The sequence below is a fragment of the Aythya fuligula genome, chromosome 4, assembly GCF_009819795.1.
Source record: "Aythya fuligula isolate bAytFul2 chromosome 4, bAytFul2.pri, whole genome shotgun sequence".
NCBI classification, from domain to species: domain Eukaryota; kingdom Metazoa; phylum Chordata; class Aves; order Anseriformes; family Anatidae; genus Aythya; species Aythya fuligula.
Window position 1 is genome coordinate 12,278,745 of NC_045562.1, and position 18,692 is coordinate 12,297,436.

An 18,692-nucleotide genomic window follows, 5' to 3' on the forward strand; every position below is an offset into this window, starting at 1 on the left:
GATGCTGTGAGAAACAGTATTAAAGCTTTACTGAAAGCCAAAAGGATTACATCAACTGTTTTCCCTTCTACTAGATGAGTGACTTTGTCATAAAAGGAAAGTCAGTTTGTTAAACAGGACCCTCATATTGGCTATGACTGTCATACAAGTGTTGCTGCTCATGGTTTAACTTGCTAAAACTCAATTTCATTCTCATTCATAAGAATGATGTTTGAGAAGAGAGGCTTTTAGCTAGTCTCTGTGCTAAAGGTTTCTATGCCGAGACTGATTCTGGGATTCATTTTATGCTGTTATCTCAGTGCCAGATGCTGTTAATATTCTCCTGAAGTCTTTCAGCTATCCAGAGATACAAGGATCCAGTTTTGTCATCCTGATAAAGCCACTAGAACTAAGAATTATGTCCAAAAGAGGACGTGGGGGTGCTTGAAGTCTCTCCCTTGTATCTTTTTGATGGTTATGCCAATCCTGCTCCAGGAAAGATGGGCAGCTTTAGAAGTGTTCCGAGAACACTGTAAGGATACAAAGTAAGGTCTGGAAAGCCAATGAAAGCTGCTTTGTAAAACAAAACAAAAAAAAAAAACCAAAAAGCTGTTCTTCATATGGCATCTTGGTCTCCAGTACCTTAGAGCTCTTGGGGTTATTTGACAATCCCTTGAGAACGAGCAGCTGAGATTTCCTGAGTGTGTTTTGCTAAACCTAGTGCACGTTAATCTGATATTTCTAGTGATTTTTTGTTTTTTGTTTTCCTTCCAGAAAGCATTAAAACAGAGGTGGTCCTGTATCAAATAACTAAGTAAACTGTTAGGGGAGAGCTGCTGAATATTCAGCCACGCCACCTACCTTTGTTCAGGGCTACGTCATTCAGAGTTTCCACAACATGGATTTTTGCAGAAGCTGTTGCCTCTCCTTTGGCGTTTGATGCATGACACTCATACTCTCCTTCATCTTCTTTGTTCAGAGGAGATATCTAGGGAAAGAAACATCCATCAGTATGAAAGCATGAAAAGAAGGGAGAGGTACTTCTGTCTTAAGGTATCTATTACAACTTGTTAATTTCATGAGATATAATGAGATAACCAGAATGGATAAAGTATCAGTTAACCCTTACAGACTGTCTTCTTTACGTAATTTGGTTCAGATGGTGGTGGTTTTCTCCAGTCAGGTTTGGGACAAGCCACTGCTGGGATTCAGCCTAGTTTTCTTTGGCTTTGCTAGGCCAGATTGTGTTCTAACACTCGCTCCTTTTCTTTTAGTGCTTACCTAGTCCAGAGATGTGTCAGAGCACTGCACGCTTGACAAGGAAATGGAGGCAGGAAGACAAATCCTTCCTGGAACATGCTGCATCCAGTCTGTTACTTCTGCAAAACTGCAGACTCAGACTGTTCCCTCTCCCTGTTTCCACCCCTGCTTTGGCAAGTGGTGCAGGAGCCACTCCCCTGACCTGTGCTCTCCCAGCTTCCCTGCAGCTGGGAGCCATCATACTCACAAATGGATGCAACTCCATTACAGGGGGAGGCACAGCAGCTCCCTCGGGCTTCCCTACTGCTTCCCTCGGAGGCACACATGAGATACTTACCAGTACCCAGCCAGTCACTTCGTGTTTCTCAGGGCCACCTCGGGTCTGAATCGCCAGATTTTCCCGGTCACCAGGCAGCAGCTCCATTCTCTGGACACCATGTTGTCCCCGAATGATCTAAACAGAAAGGTTTGAGGGTTTGGGGACTCGTGGTAGAATTTGTTATGACCATACCTGCACCCAGACAAGATCAACACTAGTTTTGTATGAATATATTTCGTGCAGTAGCAGTGTTTTTCTTTCATTAACGAGAGAGCAGCAGTGCTCTCTCAGAGTGAGTTATTCTCTAGTGCTGGGTATCTGAACACAGAGCATAGCACAGGGGGTAGGTTGTACTCAGCCCTTGTTAGCACAAGGACAAGCAGTTTCTTGGCCATGAAGCAAAGCAGCACTGGCAGTGTAAATACAACATCTGTTTGTAAATGAGCAGAAAATGCTGCTAGGCTGTATGCTAACTCAAGAGTTTCCTCTGGGACCTTACAGACAGAGCGTGCTGTCTCAGAATAGCGATCTTTGGGCCAATCTATTTTTTCCTCTATGGTATTTTTAGTGTAGTATTGTTTCAGCTTAATTTTAAGACCTCTCCAAAGCGTCCACAAACATTTGGCATTTGAAGAGGCTGCAGAGGCCGTGCAGTGGCTCGCAGTCCTGTGGCTATGATCCTCTGTGCTCAAGATCAGCTCCTGCCCTAAGCCAGGTGCTACCAGCCCTTGGAATTACGTGCCCCATGTCACAGTGCTTGATGCTGGGGGAACTGTGTCCAGCTGCCTCAGGGACATTCCCCACATACTCGGAATACCAGGCGCTACCAGGAAAAACAAATCCTGTTCTGTGCTGGGGTCAGTAAAAGTTTAGAAAAAAGCAATGACTAGAGATTAAACGAGGCCAGATGGCTGGGGCTGGACAGAACTGCACAGATGGGAGAACTCATCGAAGACGCGTGTTTCTAGGGAAGGATTTCTTATGACTTGGTCCCGTTACTCACCAGGCAGTTCCAGTCACCTCAGCTTTGCTAGACCCCCAAAAGGTCCTGAAAAGGCCCTTACCTTGTTCCAGATGAGGACAGGAGTCGGAATGCCCATGACTTCGCAGCTCAGGTAGATCTGTGCCCCTGTCACGTTCCATATGTCCTTAGGAGGGGTCACGATGGAGGGTCCTGCAAAGAGGCAGAAACACTTCTCAGCACTGCGTGACTGCAAGCCCTTTTAAGAGGGGCAGTCATTTCTGATGGGTTCTGAGGATGAGGTGAGGGGGCCACCTGCTGTGAGCAAAGCACGCAGGACTCACGTCACAGCACGTCTCTCGCCAAAGCTGCATCCGATCTTAAACTGTTCAGTGCTCAGCACTTCAGGCCATCAGTCCAGCCACTTGCAAGACTGAGAATCACAGAATGGTTTGGGTTGGAAGGGACCTTAAAGAGCATCTTATTCCAGCCTCCCCACCCTGCCATGGGCAGAGACACCTTCCAGCAGACCAGATTACTCAAAGCCCCGTGCAGCCTGGCCTTAAACAGTCACAGGGATAAGATACCCACTTCTCTGGGCAGGCTTCTCTTCCCTCATCCACCAGTGCTGTAACCCTGGAGTGGAAGGCCAACAGATTCCTCAGGCAAATCCGAGGCTAGAGGTAAGGCAGCATTTATATTCTGCTGCCTTGGGAACCACGCAGGACTTCATGAACTGCTGCTGCCTTTGCTCACCACGTGGCCACCAAGTGCTGGCTTGGAGGAAAGGACCCCCACATACTCTACAGGAGACAGAGGGGTCCCAATCACTCTGCCACGCTGCAGGGAGCTTGGCCAGCTTTGCAGCATCCTTTTCCCAAGCCTGATTTTAGTACACAAAAGTTCGTAGCAGTTAAATAGCACTGAGTTCTGCTAGCCACGTGCAAGAGTCAACCAGAGAAGGCTGCCTGTGGAGGGTGCCAGAGCCCTCGGGGGGAATCTGGGAGGGGATCAGGTGAATGCAGATCTCCGTTTTCCCCAGGGAGTCAATCCGTGGGGAAACAGGGAGCTGTTTCCAAAGCCAGATGTGAGCAGAGCTGTTTTGCAGATCTGGCTGGAGATGTTTACCCTTCAGGCATGAAAATCTCAGAGCAACAACCCACCCCTATTCCATTTAGGGAAGAATGGCATTTCTGATTAGTCCCTCTTTAGCAGGGGAACCACGGCTGCTTTGCAAAATGCGGCTATTCATTTCCTACCATAGGAAATGCAGAACAAAGGAAGACATGGTGTTTATTTCCACTTATTGATAGCTTGAAGAACGTAGATGATTTTCCCCTTCGGCCCTAAAGAGGTAGGCAGTAATGGGAAACAGGCTCCCCTTCGGCTTCACCAGGACAAGTGATTTCCAGTGCAAACAAGAGGCCCCGACCTGGCCTGTTGCTGCTGGCCATCCTTACTCACAGCCCATGGCTCCTCCTGGGGTCCTGAACATGCACTGATCTCAGCTGTACCCTGCTCTGCAGCCCTCCCGCAGATTTTGGGGGAACAGGTTTCTGGTGCATCCCGGCACACCGACATCTTTTTTGCTGCTGGGGATCCAGGGGCAGATCCACACCAGCCAGAAGACATCAGCCATCCCTGTGTCTCAGCACAAGGGATGCCAAGGTGGCTCCCCATTGCTGAGCAGCTGCTGTCACCCCAGAGAAGTGTTTGCTCTTCTCTTCCAAGACCTCCCTGTTCAGGGGTAAGTGTACACAACCTGTTCGTGGGAAGCCACGCAGAGCCTGGGGTGGCTGCAGCCCATGCCCTCCCTTACAGACACATCCCATTCCTCCTGCACGCAGCACCCTCTCCAATATGCAAGGGACTTTTTCGCTGGAATTATCATTGCTCCAAGCAGTCAGAAGCAGGGCTGCACCTCCAGGCAGCAGCACACACAGGCCTGCACTCTCACCACCACCCTGCTGTATAAACAGCACAGTGCAGAGGAGTTATCCCTGGAGCACACTGCTGTGTGAAGCACTGCCAGGGCCCTGCACAGCAGCAAGGACTGGTCTAGCTCACGCTATGGGCTCTCATAACCGAGCCACTTCAGGTCACACACTGCTTTCCAGCCCTTGCATGGCCACTTCCTGAGGAGCTCTGCCATTGTTTTCCTTAAACAATAAGCTGTGTCCCTTAGACAATAACGTGCTCGGCAGTTCGGTGGTACCTGGATGTCTCTGGGCTCTGTAGCTCGCCCCCACACCCTGCAAGCACCTCCCAGGGATACGTGTGATTGTAGCCTGTTGCTGTGAGCTTCTGCTCCTCAAACTGCAAGATGCCCTTCTGGGGAAAGGGCAGGAAGGGATACACTCATCCCCTTATGACACCCTCCTCTTTATCACCAATTGCTTGGGGTCTCCACGAGGAAGGAAAACACAGCTGCCCAAACATGGCCACGATCTCCCACTGCAGAAAAGGAGACGTCCTGAGCTGTATATTAAAAGCCTGTCAGACTTCAAAGCACTGTTACGCTCTTACTGGATCTGTCTCAATTCTCTCCTGACTGGGAACTGGCAATATCCAACACACCACTAAATCCAGCTGACACTGAGTTTGGCCCTGTACCACTGCCATGCTTATTATGGACACGGAGGGGAAAGGAGCCAGCAAGGCAAACTGGTGCACCAAGTACTGTCTCACTCATACCAGTATTTGTCTGCAGCAGCAGCTGGCAGGGAAAAAGAGAGGAGTCATTTCAGCTCCTATTTAGGGTGAGGAAAAATTGTTTATCCCCCCTGGAAAAGGGCATCACCAGCACAGCTTCACAGCTAAGCTCTGGCTGGCCTCGGGGCTGCAGCCAAAGCATGGTGAGCATTTGGCCACTACGAGGCAGCCCCATGCTCGAGATGTACTTTTTGATCTAATAACGAGGAATGTAAGAATCTGGCTGCAAAATGAACTGGAAACATTCACAGGCCTCCATCTCTATCTGACGCAGCCCTGAGACCACGACGGAGCACACATCCTGAAAGATGCGAGTGTCATGGGAAGAGTCAGTTCGGTCCCCTGGGATCTTTTACTTTAATCCAGACTTCCAAAACTCTAGAGTTGGGCTTCTTCCTCCACTAAAAATAACTGAGAAAGGCCAACAAGCCAACAAATTTTAAGTAAAATTCACAACAGACCACAGCAATACAACAGTAGCTAGACCCCCACAACATTGTGATCTCTCCCACAAACCCTCCCAAGTAGCTTCTACCCTGGAGATGGGCAGGGAACGTGGGAACCTGCAACAATGGGAGATGCCTGAGCCTTCCTGGGAATCCAGATGATGTGTGCACATTCTGCCTTGCAAGCGACCCCCAAAATCAGGGGACCTTCTGTAGGGAGCAAGGCCACCGCGCGTTGTTCAGTAGAACTGGAAGCAAGCCTACCCCTTACAGAGCAACAGAGCTGATTTCAGACAGCAAGAATCCTCTCTGGCCCTCATCTTACATCCTGCATCCTAGAGGTCGTGCTGCTCCAGTTGCAGCACTGCCCACAACGGGGAACCTTTCTCTGTCTGTTTCCTTTGGGCTGGTTACTTGCAGGCTGTACCTGCTTCTGAAAATGGTCACCAAGAGCAGAATCCAGCCCCAGATGACAGAGACATCAACCTGGCTGAGCGGTCTCTGCTCCCTGCCAGAGACTGACCCAGGGGCCCTACGATGTTTAGGGTTTCCCTTGTGGTACTTGAGCTGAATGTGCAGAAGCTTTGACAGGACACCACAGACTGTTGACAGAGATCAGCTGCTCTCCACAGGCACTTCCCAGCTGCTCTGCCCACTGTCAGTAAGACAAATAGCTCTCCCTGGCCAGGAAAGGGGCTTATTTACAGAGACAGTGTGTTCATTCACCTGAGAGCAGAGCCTGAATATGGCAGGCTTGTTTTTTCCTGCAGATCACAAGGAGCCAGTCTGCATTGTGTCAGCAGCCAGAGAGGAGTTACTATTCAGTGGCTTTTCTCCCAAAGCAGCATGTGGCAGAGCCCGTGACTTCCTCAGCGAGGCTACCAGTTAGCATACTCGTCCCAGGTCCCTCTTCCCTGCTCACCATGCTGAGACTCCAGACCTCTGCCTGTCAGCTCCCAGCCCCACCACACGCCCCCTGCTCCCACCGCAAGGATGGTCCATCACAGCGCAGGGTTAGCTGCCCCCAGCAGCTCTCTCTGTGGTGTTCAGGCCCACAACCCTTCCCCTTGGGAACACAGATATATCTACAGCCATGGAGGGTGAAGCATCTGGTCACAGCGAAGGCAAAACCACCCTGCCCCACATCGCGAGAAGCTGCTCCGAGCTTACGCAGAACAGACTGTGAGGCCTCCACAGAGGCCTCAAAAACTGTTCTCCCAGGAATCACACCATCACAGGAACACCTTAAAAATCACACGCTTTTCAACACAGAGCAATTCAGCCTTCTCAATTCTTGGTCTTCCACAGCAAGTGCCAACAATCCTGTCAGAAAGCAGAGATCACATGTGCGGGCAGGCTGGGCCTCAGCAGGGAATCCAGTCAGAGACACTCCCTGCATGCTTCTGCCTCTGAACAAAACATCCACATTCTTTAAGACTAAAGCACCCAGGCTTCATTAAAGCACGCACACACGAATCTTACTTTAACAAGCAACAACTCCTTTGATAAAGTCAAAGAGGTTGCAGGCAGGTAACTACAGACAGAGACAGGCCCAGCACTAAGCACCGCTGGGTAGGCTGTGGCACTCGGGGGTGTGTGTATGAAGTCCTGACCAGAAAAACATCAAGAAGTGTACTACATGCTGAAGCTTGTGTGGGTGTCAGCCTGGTTCCCAGCCAGCTGTCCCAAGGGCTGCATTGCCTTGTTGCAGCCCCAGATAAAACACAGACTGGAAAAACTCAGACAAAAATCAAAGCAAAAGCTAGACAGCTTTCACCTACTCAGGCTCTGGCAAGCCTGGATATAGACCCACTGCAGTCTCTTAAATCTCTGGGAAAGTATTTTCCCTTCAAAATTGCTTTATATGGAGACGGGGAACCCTTCTGTAAGCAGCGCCTGCTAATTCTGCCTTAGAGGCCCTGAGCTGCTCCTTCCCAAGGCAAAGCTCTGAGAGGCAACAGCGGGTGGGAAGCATGAGCAGTGTCTCTCAGACTTTATCAGCCCAGTGATTCTCAGCCAGTGCAACAGACTGAGGTGTCCCAGGGGCTGGGACAACACTGCCATGGATCTACTGCTCTCCATCCCACTGGACTTGGTACAGAGCACAGAGTGGTACAGCCAGTAGTGGCCAAGAAGGCCAGCGGCATCCTGGCTTGTGTCAGGAATGGTGCAGCCAGCAGGAGCAGGGAGGTGATCGTCCCCCTGTGCTCTGCTCTGGTGAGGCCGCACCTCGAGCACTGTGTTCAGCTTTGGGCCCCTCACTACAAAAAGGAAACAGAAGTGCTGGAGTGTGTCCAAAGAAGGGCAATGAAGCTTGCAAAGGGTCTAGAGAACAAGTCTTGTGAGGAGCAGCTGAGGGAACTGGACTGACTTAGCGTAAAGAAAAGGAAGCTCAGGGGAGATGCCTTACTGCTCTGTACAACTACCTCAAAGGAGGCTGTAGAGAGGTGGAGGTCCGTCTCTTCTCCAACAAACAATATTATTGTAACAAGCAACAGCACAAGAGGAAACGGCCTCAAGTGGCACCAGGGGAGGTCTAGGTTGGGTATTAGGAAACACTTCACTGAAAGGGTTGTGAGGCAGTAGAACAGGCTGACCAGGGAAGTGGTTGAGTCACCATCCCTGGAGGTATTCAGAAGACGTGCAGCTGTGGTGCTTAGGGATATGGTTTAGTGGACTTTTATGGTTTAGTTAACTAGACTTGGCAGTGCTGGGTTAATGGTTGGACTTGATTACCTCAGAGGTCTTTTCCAACCTAAACAAGTCTATGATGATTCATTGATTCTAATATAGAGACCCTGTGCATGACCTTTATGTGGCTCCGTATCAGTCCTGCTTCGTAGTTCACACCTAAGGTGGAAGGGTTGGGGGTGGAATTACTGCCAAGAAAACCTTAATCCATTTTTCACCTAACAAACAGAATGATGGGGCTGCACTGACTCCAGTGTTACACTCAGAGAAATGGCTTCAATTCTGCATGCCTCATCCCACGTGCAGTACCTTGCTGCATTCAGCATCCCAAATGCAATGCAAATTTTGAAGCTGAAGGAATGGGTAGGCCAGTGTGGCCGAGGTCACTCTGAAGCTCAGCTGCAAGCTTATAACCAAACTTGGCTCTGGAAACAGCAAAAGGTGTCTGTGCTCCTTGCTGCATGAAGGGGAAAGGCCAAGACCTCTGAGCAGACAAGAAACAGGCCTTGCTAAGAGAGTGCCATAAGCCAATGTCTAACAACTGCCTAACCCTTTCCCCTTCTCTTGTCAGTCTCTCATGTCTGCTGTCCCTAGCGTCAAACATACATCAGCATTCTGCGAACACCTTTGCTGCTTCACAGCCATGTCCTGCTGTGTATTTCTTTTTTATCCCAGACCTGCTTGGACAAGCTCTATCAAGAAACTTCTTTACTCCCTCTCCTCCTGGCCTTGGCTTCCCCTCTTCTCTCTGTGTGACCTTGGCTATTTTACTGAGAAAGCTGTCATCATGGCAGGAGGACTGCAAGCTAACCAAGGCGAGATAAGGGCTAAGCAGTAGCTCAGTGTCTGTCTGCTAGGGACAGGAGAACGTGCTCAGCCCAGTATTTCATTTGTCCCAGCTTCATCATCGCACACCACCCAGTGCTGCTCCCTTTAGCGTGCCAATAGCAAAGAGCTGCAAAAAGCACTTGGGTATGTTTGTGGCACTGCACTGCAACAAGGCAGGAGAGAACTAGGAGACAGCTCCATTAACCAGCTGTGGAGGATGCCCCTGTCAGCGATCAGGGCTTGCAAGCCACAGGCTAAGCTGTTTTGGTGCCATACAGATGATGCAGGACATGCTGTAGAGCAGAAAGGACCTGGCTTTTGCATAAAGCAAAATACAGGCTTGCCTCCTTCCAAAAGCTTTTTTTGTTAGGGAGATGTGAAGCAGGAAAGAGTATGAAAAGCTTGCACTGTGAGAGCTGGGAGACACAGAAACTAGACATGGCAGCATTTATTCATGCTAAAGCAAGCGGGGCTTTCAGAAGTCCAACCTGATTAGACTTATTACTTGATAATCTCCTATTTAGTATGAACCTCAGTGAATCTCAGCCCAACAATGGATTAAATTCCTTTTATTATTATTTTTTTAAACACAGCATGCCTTTCCAACAGCAGAAAAAACAAACATGGAGAGGAATTTGCTGATCCAAAGTCATTCCTTCCTAGTGAATTCTAATTTTCTACAATGACTGTGAATGAAGACAAGTAAAAAATATGGGATCTCCTTGGACAGTGGCAGTGTTGCAGAGTCCCAGGTATACTGGGGCTTTCCTAGAAGCATGCCAGTGAACATGCTCTGAGCTGTTCAGTAATATATTAAACAGCTTCCCTGATAAGATTTTAGCACTGTAACCATAAAAACTCAAACCGTATTAAGCTCCAGTGAACCAGAAGACTTTTCACATAAGTGAATGCATTTTAAAGGGGAATTAAGGACCTATGCTACAACAGTGGAAAAACCCAAGGTTGTAGATGGTTTTTACAAACACAAGCATAAAACTTCAGCCGTGAAAACTCAAAATCCCAGTGCACCATGTGTTGGAAAAGCAAGGAGCATGCTGAACCCCACTGCATCCCTGCACTATGTTCCACCTGAAAAGACCCTGTGGTACAACCTCCCACTAACCACAGTGAGCACCTGTGTGGCTCTGCTCTGTCACAGACTCTGTGGATGTGGCACAAAAATGCCTACAAGATCCACCCACAAATACAAAGTTCTTCTTTGTGGTGGGAGGAAGTGGGTAGCAGGCCCCTGCTCCAAGACTTCTGACGCAGAAACCCAAACCAGCCTCATAGGAGAATTAGGGAATTTAGTTCATTTCCAACCACAGATCACTTAGAAAAAAACTCGCCTAACCCTCTCTTTCACAAGCAAGAGAAAAGAGCTCATAGCTCGTGGCTATTCTTTTAAGTCTCTTATAATCCAAGGAAGAAAGAATGGTAAGAAGGAACTAAAGCAACCTAAGCCGTTAGTTAATTAAAAAGCATAAATCCAGAAGAGCTTTTTCAAAACGTGGTCTGATACGAACTATGCTCTCTGTTATCTAAGACTTAGGAGCCTTTGAATTTAAGAGAGCTGTATCAGAACACGAGCCAGTGTCAGTGATCGAAATCTGCTACCTCCCAGATACTTTTGTAAACAGTGTCCAAACGCTTTTGGACACTTTTTGTTTAGATGTGTACAAACACATCTAAACAAAACCACTGTGGAGGCTGAAGGAGGGCGCAGGCACTTCCTTGGAAGCACTGCAGCCTGTGGGATAGGCCAAACCCCTGCACGTTCCCAATGCTGGGAAAGGACTTCCATGGGACAAGTGAGATGCAAGCCATGTTCAGATCAATAACAAACCGAGCTCCTTGGGATGCTGGCATACCCACCCTTCACCCAGAGAGGCCCCTAGTTTCTACCTCCGTGAAGTATCTGTAGCTAGGTATCAAACAGCACTGATTTTCTGACAGTAAAACACTGTCCTCTGATGTCCACCAAGGGCTGCTTTGTGTTACACTGTGTCTGTGCAAGAATGGGAAATTGGGAATGGAAAATTGGGAAATTGGCTTCCACTTGGGATGGAGAAGTGAGCGTAAAATAAAGACAAAGCCTTGACAGTCACGGCAAGGCAACCTGGAGACCTAAACCCTGCTGGAACATGTATCAGGGATTTTAAACCACAAGGCCCTTGGGCTGTAATAAGGCAACTTCATCAGTATTTCCAGCAGTCACAACACGCTCCTTGAAGCAGGTATCTGCTGGTAGCTAACGATAAGGGTAACTCGGGGAGATCTGTCCCTGCTTGCACTGTCTGAGCAAGAAGTGTGTGCCTGGTATTTTTCAGCTCAGAAAGATCATCAAGCAAAAAACAAACAAACAAACAAAAAACACACAAAAACTTGTAGCTTTTTGATGGAGGCTGGTATTTTGAGGGTTTGTTCTGCCTGTCTTGAGCCAAGTCATGTAACTTCCTTTGCACTCCAGTTGGAATTTTTGGCTGCTCTGGAAATACCAACATGGGTTCCCTTTGTTTTTGTATAAAGGACATAGGCAACAGATCAGAGAGGTCTGGAAAACAAGCAGAAGAAAGAGAATCCCGAGGAAAGGTATAAGCAAATTAGGTAGAGCCAAGGAATGGTTCCTTGCTTAACCTATTAACAACAAGGAAACATCCAGGTTGTTCCCAGTTGTTGGGCAGTACCTCTTAGCAAGCAAAAACTGCAGAGCATTGCACAGGAAACCATATGACAGGCACTATAAACAATATAGAAAGCTCAGCTGGACTTGTATTTTGTCAACTTCACCAAACAGCATTTTAATGAACTTTTTTTTATCCCCCTGGAAATTAATCTATTAAAAAATGCATGTGCCTTAAGTAGTATTTTGCATGTTAAGCCTTACGTAATTTCCTCTAAAATTAGTTCTTTTCTTCTAGGCTGCTTTATAATCTCTCCCATAATCTCTCTGAAATCCAGTGTAAGTATACAAGTGGTACTTCCTGTGCATTTTAACGTCTGGGACATTTTGTTGGACACTACTGCGCAAATTGACCTTTATCACGCAAAAAAAAAAAATTAGCCATGTGACAGAGACAAAAGTTAGCTTTGTAATGATTCTCTCAGTTAAAGTAGGAATAGGAACCCCAGCCATTTAAGTGCCTGTGGCTGATCACTGTGTCTTGGGGCATGTGTTTTAAGGCAGCAGAAGAGGCTGTGGTAAGATTCACTCCCACCCTCCTTGGGAGGTGAAGTTTGGGCTAATGGTTGCACGAATGAAGAAAAGGTGGTGTTAGACCTACTTGCACCTGTGTCCTGTCTCCTCCTCCTCCGCCCCCTCTTAGCATGCTGCAGAGTAGGGTGGGTGAAGAGGAGCATCTAATCGTTCCCAGATGCATTCCTTTCTTCTGCTGTATGCCCTGTCTTGTCTCCAGCTGCCTCCCTTCCTGCTGACGACAGCCAAGGCCAACAGAAGTCAAAGCTCTCCATTTCCTCCTGCCCAGGACAAGCTTTCCAACAGGATGTACAAACAAGCAAAGCTAAACCAAAACAAGCCCTCCCTGTTACACCTAAACAAAATAAAACAAAACAAGCAAAAAAACTCTGAACAGTCAGGACCCGCTGCTCTAAACATGCTTCTCTGGACCCCTTCTCAGATTTGAAAGGCTGCTCTCTGTTGTCCTCAAAGGACACAAGCCTGATAGACTGTGGACTGCATGCTAGAAGTTCAGCCTTTTTTCTTTTTTTCCCCCTTTAAGAAATTCAGAAAAGTGGATCTCCCATCTGGAAAGATTTGTTCTGCTGCAGAAATGGGCAGGGAGACCTTTGTTCCAATTCCCCTTGCTACTGGGTATCCGAGTACGCAGTAGAGCAGTCTTCTCCCAGGCTAACCTGCTTTGATTCTCAGTATGTTCCCTCTAGGAGTTAACACTGTAACACAGTATTTCCAGCTAACACCTAAATCCGATGTTCTGCAGAAGGTTTGTCAAAAGCAACACAGGGCATTTAAGCAGCAACCCAATCCTTAACTAACCTTTACTACTTTCCTTGGGAGCTTCAGAAATACTGCTTTTCAAGATACACTTGGCTCGAGTTGTGGGAAAAAAAAGAGAATGAGGAGGGGGAGGCTGTCACATACTGTGCTTCTAAAATTTCCTCCTCCACAAAAATGGTACTGGTGCTGAAATACCGCCCTTGAGACATACCAACCATTTACTGAATGTCATGCTATCTCCCCTGGCTTCCTGGCAAAATCCAGTCCCCTAACTGCCTGGTTCAAGCTTCACAGAACCACTTATTTTTAAAGCACCATCCCTAAGCAAAAGCTTGGGAAGAACTGAGCTCCTGCTAGGATGCAACCCTTATCAAAAATATTCTGAGTACAAACTGCTACGTGTGATTCAGAGGAATCCCACCACCTGCTTTAATTGCAAACCAAAGTAAGCCAGTGACAATAACACTGGCTCTGAATTTCTGTGACTTTTCATATCTATTTAATCAGACCATTTCTCTTTCTCACTGCTTGCGAACATCCTCTGCCAAACCCTGCTCTGGATGGCTCATCCCCTTTGTCACGGCATCCTGAATCGTAAGCCACAGGCACAGTGTCTAGGACAGTGAAAAGCAGGGCTTTGTGGTTCCACCACAGCTGGAAACCAAGGAAGACTGACTGCATTTCTTTGTATTTCTGGGGCTTGTCTGAAGTCTTACACCAAATTTAGGCAGCTTCGCATGACTGGGCCTCTCAAATCCATTTAAGGTGGTTTTACAACTATTATATTTTCTCTTCCTTTTCTGTCCTATTAAGCTGTCTTTGTCTTAACCCATGAACTTTTACTTTTACTTTTTTTTTTTTTTTCCTGCTTCGATTCCCTCCCCCAGTCTAACACACCAGCGTTACACAGCAGAGCAACACGGTAACATTAACCCAGGGGTGAGCAGCACAACACGGAAAACATGCAGCAAGTAACGTGCTATATACAACGCAGTTCTGAGACCAGACACAACAAATCCAAAAGCAAAAACAAACAAAACCACAACGTGACATTGTGATCAGCAACTCTTAAACTGATTTAATGCTTTTAACAGTCTTGTTTTAAGATGACCTGGTCAGATGTGTTGCTGTCTCAACCCTCCGGGCCCCGCACTGGGTACACAAGGGGTGGTTGTGGTGAACCCAGCAGGCACTGAGCACCACTCCCCAGAGGGATGAAGGAGAGCATCGAAGCAAAAAAGAGAAGTGGAAGGTGACAGGTTGAGATAAAGACAGCCTAATAGGACAGAAAACGAAGGGAAAATAATAACAATAATAAAATATACGAAGCAAGCGATGCACAATGCAATCTCTCACCACCTGCTGACTGATGCCCAGCTCGATGCCAAGCAGCGCACGCCCTCCACAGCCAACCACCCCCTGCAACCACTCAGGGTATCGCAGCCCCGCACCTTGCTCGCAGGCTCCCTTGCTGCGCTGGGCGATGGCCGGCTCCCCGCGGCTCTGCGCTCGCAGGCTGGCTGCTCGGAGCTGGCAGCCGCTGCCGTAGGTCCTCCCGTCGCTGCCGCACACCGGGTAGCGGCTCTTGCACAGGCACACACCCACCGGGGCAGGGGCAGAGGCAGCGAGGCCGGCAGCCGGCTCCGGGCTGCCCTTCGCCTTGCGGCGCTTGCGGCTCTTCACGCACTCCAGCCCCGGGGCGCAGCGCCCCCCGCCAAAGCCGCCGCACGCCTCGCCCTCGCCGCGCCCGCACTGCCAGCAGCAGCCGCAGGCGTCCCGCACCCGGCCCAGCGGGCAGCCCCGCGGCGGCAGCGCCGGGCACCGCGCCGGCTCGCAGGGCCCGCAGCCCCCCGCTGCCACCGCCCCCGCCGGCAGGGCGGGCGCCAGCAGCGCCGCTGGCACCAGCGGTAGCAGCAGCAGCAGCATCGCGGCTCGGCGCTGCCTTCCCCAGGCACCGGCTTAAGCCGAGGCCGGGGAAACTCCTCCCTCGGCGGCCGCCCCCTCAGCGCCGCCGCCATGTTGGGGGCCGCCCCGGCAGTGTCCGTCCCCTGCTTTTTCCCCGTAGCTCGGCATGGAGCCCCCTTCCTCGCCTGTGAGGAGACATTAGTTCATCCCTGGGTGCAGAGGGACCCCTAGTGTAGCTTGGCGGCTCGTGCTCTCGTGCATTCGTTGAACTTCGCAGCGTGAGCAACAGGCGGATAAATGGCAGGAGGAGGGAGGGCAGCTGCTGAAGTGCATGTTTCGAGCACATCGCTGTGAACATGGCAACATACATTTGTGCCTTTCACAGAATCACAGAATCACAGAATTTCTAGGTTGGAAGAGACCTCAAGATCATCGAGTCCAACCTCTGACCTAACACTAACAGTCCCCACTAAACCATATCACAGAATCACAGAATTTTCTAGGTTGGAAGAGACCTCAAGGTCATCGAGTCCAACCTCTCACCTAACGCTAGCAGTCCCCACTAAACCATATCCCTAAGCTCTACATCTAAACGTCTTTTGAAGACTTCCAGGGATGGTGACTCCACCACTTCCCTGGGCAGCCTGTTCCAGTGCCTCACAACCCTTTCAGTGAAGAAGTTCTTCCTAACATCCAACCTAAAACTCCCCTGGCTCAACTTAAGCCCATTCCCCCTCGTCCCGTCACCAGGCACGTGGGAGAACAGACCAACCCCCACCTCGCTACAGCCTCCCTTGAGGTACCTATAGAGAGCGATAAGGTCGCCCCTGAGCCTCCTCTTCTCCAGGCTGAACAAGCAGATGGATGGGCTTCTCCTCAGACGGGAGGCTGAGGACACTTGGTTTGCCTAGTCGGGAGAAAAGAAGGCTAAGATGCAATCTCGCCGTACTCCACAGCTTTCTGAGCTTTGCAACGTGAAATGTGAATCTTTATCAGCCATTAATACAAGCGTCCTAGTCATTTTGTAGGAACAATGGGATTGGATGCATTTTAATTACGGTTTGAAGGATCAGACCAAGCAGGAGGATCCACTTCTGACACAGAGCAGCACACCCATAGTCACCAGTTGAAGACCAAACCTAAACCAGCTCTATCGGGGCAGACTGAAGGTCTGTCTAGTCAGGGCCCAGTAGAGACCGCTGAAGATGAGACTGTACAGGTCTCATTTCCACTGCTAGTGCCCATTATGTGAATTTCCCAGCACAGAGCAACGTCCTGCCTTCCTATGAAATGATGGCAGTCGTTTGCATCACAACACGCTGAACAGCAAACCAACTTTAGTAGCACTGTTTTACGTTATTTAAGCTACTTCGAAGGATCGCTTTCTTACATCATAGCAATAATTTTATTAATTGCAAAAATGATGAGGAAAAAAATTGAGATAGTTTCCCAATTATGCTCTCTTAATGTGGGCTAGAATTCATACGAAATATTTAATTTTCACTGTCCTTAATCTGACAGCCATTTATATGTACTCTAAAAAATAGTAAATGGGTACTTTATATTACAGTCTTATTATTTAAGGGAAACTACCCAAAAGTGACGATTTAGAAGCAATCTACCTTCAAAACACACATGCCACTCTCTTCTTTGTAAAAGTCTGTAATGTGAATAAGTGTTGAAGTATAAGAATAAGAAAATAAGAAATAAGTAAAGAGTTGTAAGTGTTAAACTGTTATCTGAGTTTTGCATATCAGCTTTTAATCATGGTGCTGAAACTAAAGCCTGAGGCAGGTCCAACATCAGTCCACAAGTCAGGGTCCAAGTCAAGGATTTGGGGACCAGTCCTCCTCAAACAAAATTCAGGGCAGGAGGGAGGGACCAGGATTAAACTCAATTAGAGGAGCCCCTGTAACCGTGGGCAGGGTGTAGAAAAAGGCCCTAGGTGAGGCTGGTCATAAACATTCATGGCCATCAGTGCAGTCTGGGCCAAGAACACTTCAGAAGAGAATTCATATTCAAGGACAGGAATAGAAGTTATTGAAACTCAAACCCATAAGCAAAATCCATTAGTGTTACAGAGTCAGCTCTAAGCAGCCTGTAGCACATAAACGACACGTGCTATTCTAATATGCTATGTCAGGATGTAAGTGTTGCTGCTTATGAGTTCTGTTTTCAGTAAGTGCTTTTATCAAGGCTGTGTTTACAATGAGGCAAGTTAAATTCTCAGACGCTATGCAAGACAATGTTTTCTGCACTCCACCACCATCAGTCCCATTAATGATCCTTCCTGAAATAAACATGCCACTGCATCAGTAGTTTTCGCTATGGGTGAAGCGATTCATGGCAATTAATGTTTAATTATTGTGGGTTTTCAGTTTTCATTAAGCCTCCTTTGTGCTAAGTTGTGTTTCTATGAGGGTGTGGGTTTAGATTATTTATTTATTTATTCATTTTCGTTGTTCTTCTTTATGTAAAACATGGAGTGGAGACAACTCCTGCTGCAGTATTTAATGAAAAGGTTTATCAGTGAAAAAATGTCAAAGAGCTTGAAGGCTGTTTCAATGGCTGAAGGAAAATAAGTAGGATTCTTTACATCCTGGCTAATAGAGTCTGACAGATGGTAAAATTATGCCAATATCATGTTTTCAGGTGACCAAAGTCACAAAAAAACATTGATTAATGTCTTCTGACTGCCCAAGTGAGCTAGCAATGGTAACAGCCAGGTAGGTAACAGAGATGATTAGAGCCCAAAATAACAGCCCCAAATAATTGCTGTTAGTTTAAATCCTGACATGTTTTATGAGATGCAGAAAGCAATCTCCCAGTCTCCATCTCTCTCCCCACTGGGCCAAGCAGAAAGGCAAAATGGATGATTGGCATAAGTCCACTCCATCAATTCATGTTATTATTCACCTGATGTCTCAGGGCCCTATCTTACATTAACCCTCCTATTTTCTTCATTAGCCTTTTCCAGGATTAATATCCTTTCTTCTGACTGGAGGATGGCATTCAACAGGACTTGCTTATCTTTCCAGGCTATTTGAAATACTCTGTATACCTTTTCAGGATTTTAACAATACAAACCTGTTGAGTCTTTCCAATTTATAAAGTCAGAGGATAAAAAATGATTCTTGGTAGATTGGCAAGCCCTGTGGGCTCACTGCCTCCTGGAGTGGGCCCTGCATGATTGGATTCCTAGTTCTTGTCCTCCCTGTGATAAGACTGAATCCCGATGCTCCTCTAAATTCTTCATATCCTCCTTGTCTCTCATCACCACTTCCCCTGTCACAACCTCTCTCGTTTGGATTTGCACCCCCAGGTCCTTTTCTGCCTTGCACCTTTCCTCTCCAAGCATGGGATTGTTATGACCCAAGTGCAGGACCCACCTTGTTAAGCTGCAGTCAGATCTGGACCGCAGCTGCTAAGGTCTTTGGAAAAGGTAGCTCTCAGTCCAGTGCTTCAAGAGAGGAGAGGAGAACCTAAGTTTTTGAACTCATGATATTTTTCCCCCAAACATATTTTTTCTCTCCTCTCTTCCTTTCCTTCACTTCCATGCATGATGCAATTCACTGTGGCTTTCAGTCTTGCAGCTTGAAACAAAGGGAAGGAAAA

The 18,692-nt window shown here is 48.0% G+C and overlaps 1 protein-coding gene across 1 annotated transcript in view; it reads right to left on the reverse strand.

The window, feature by feature from the left end:
• IGFBP7 (insulin like growth factor binding protein 7) overlaps positions 1 to 15,098 on the reverse strand; it is a 16,221-nt gene extending 1,123 nt beyond the window's left edge. Inside the window, exons 1-4 of the mRNA XM_032186214.1 lie at positions 14,624 to 15,098; positions 2,623 to 2,732; positions 1,577 to 1,693; positions 841 to 967 (exon numbers count right to left, since the gene is read on the reverse strand). Coding sequence (XP_032042105.1) covers positions 841 to 967; positions 1,577 to 1,693; positions 2,623 to 2,732; positions 14,624 to 15,098 — 829 coding nt within the window. The remainder of the gene's footprint in view (positions 1 to 840; positions 968 to 1,576; positions 1,694 to 2,622; positions 2,733 to 14,623) is intronic.
• Between the last annotated feature and the right edge of the window lie 3,594 nt (positions 15,099 to 18,692).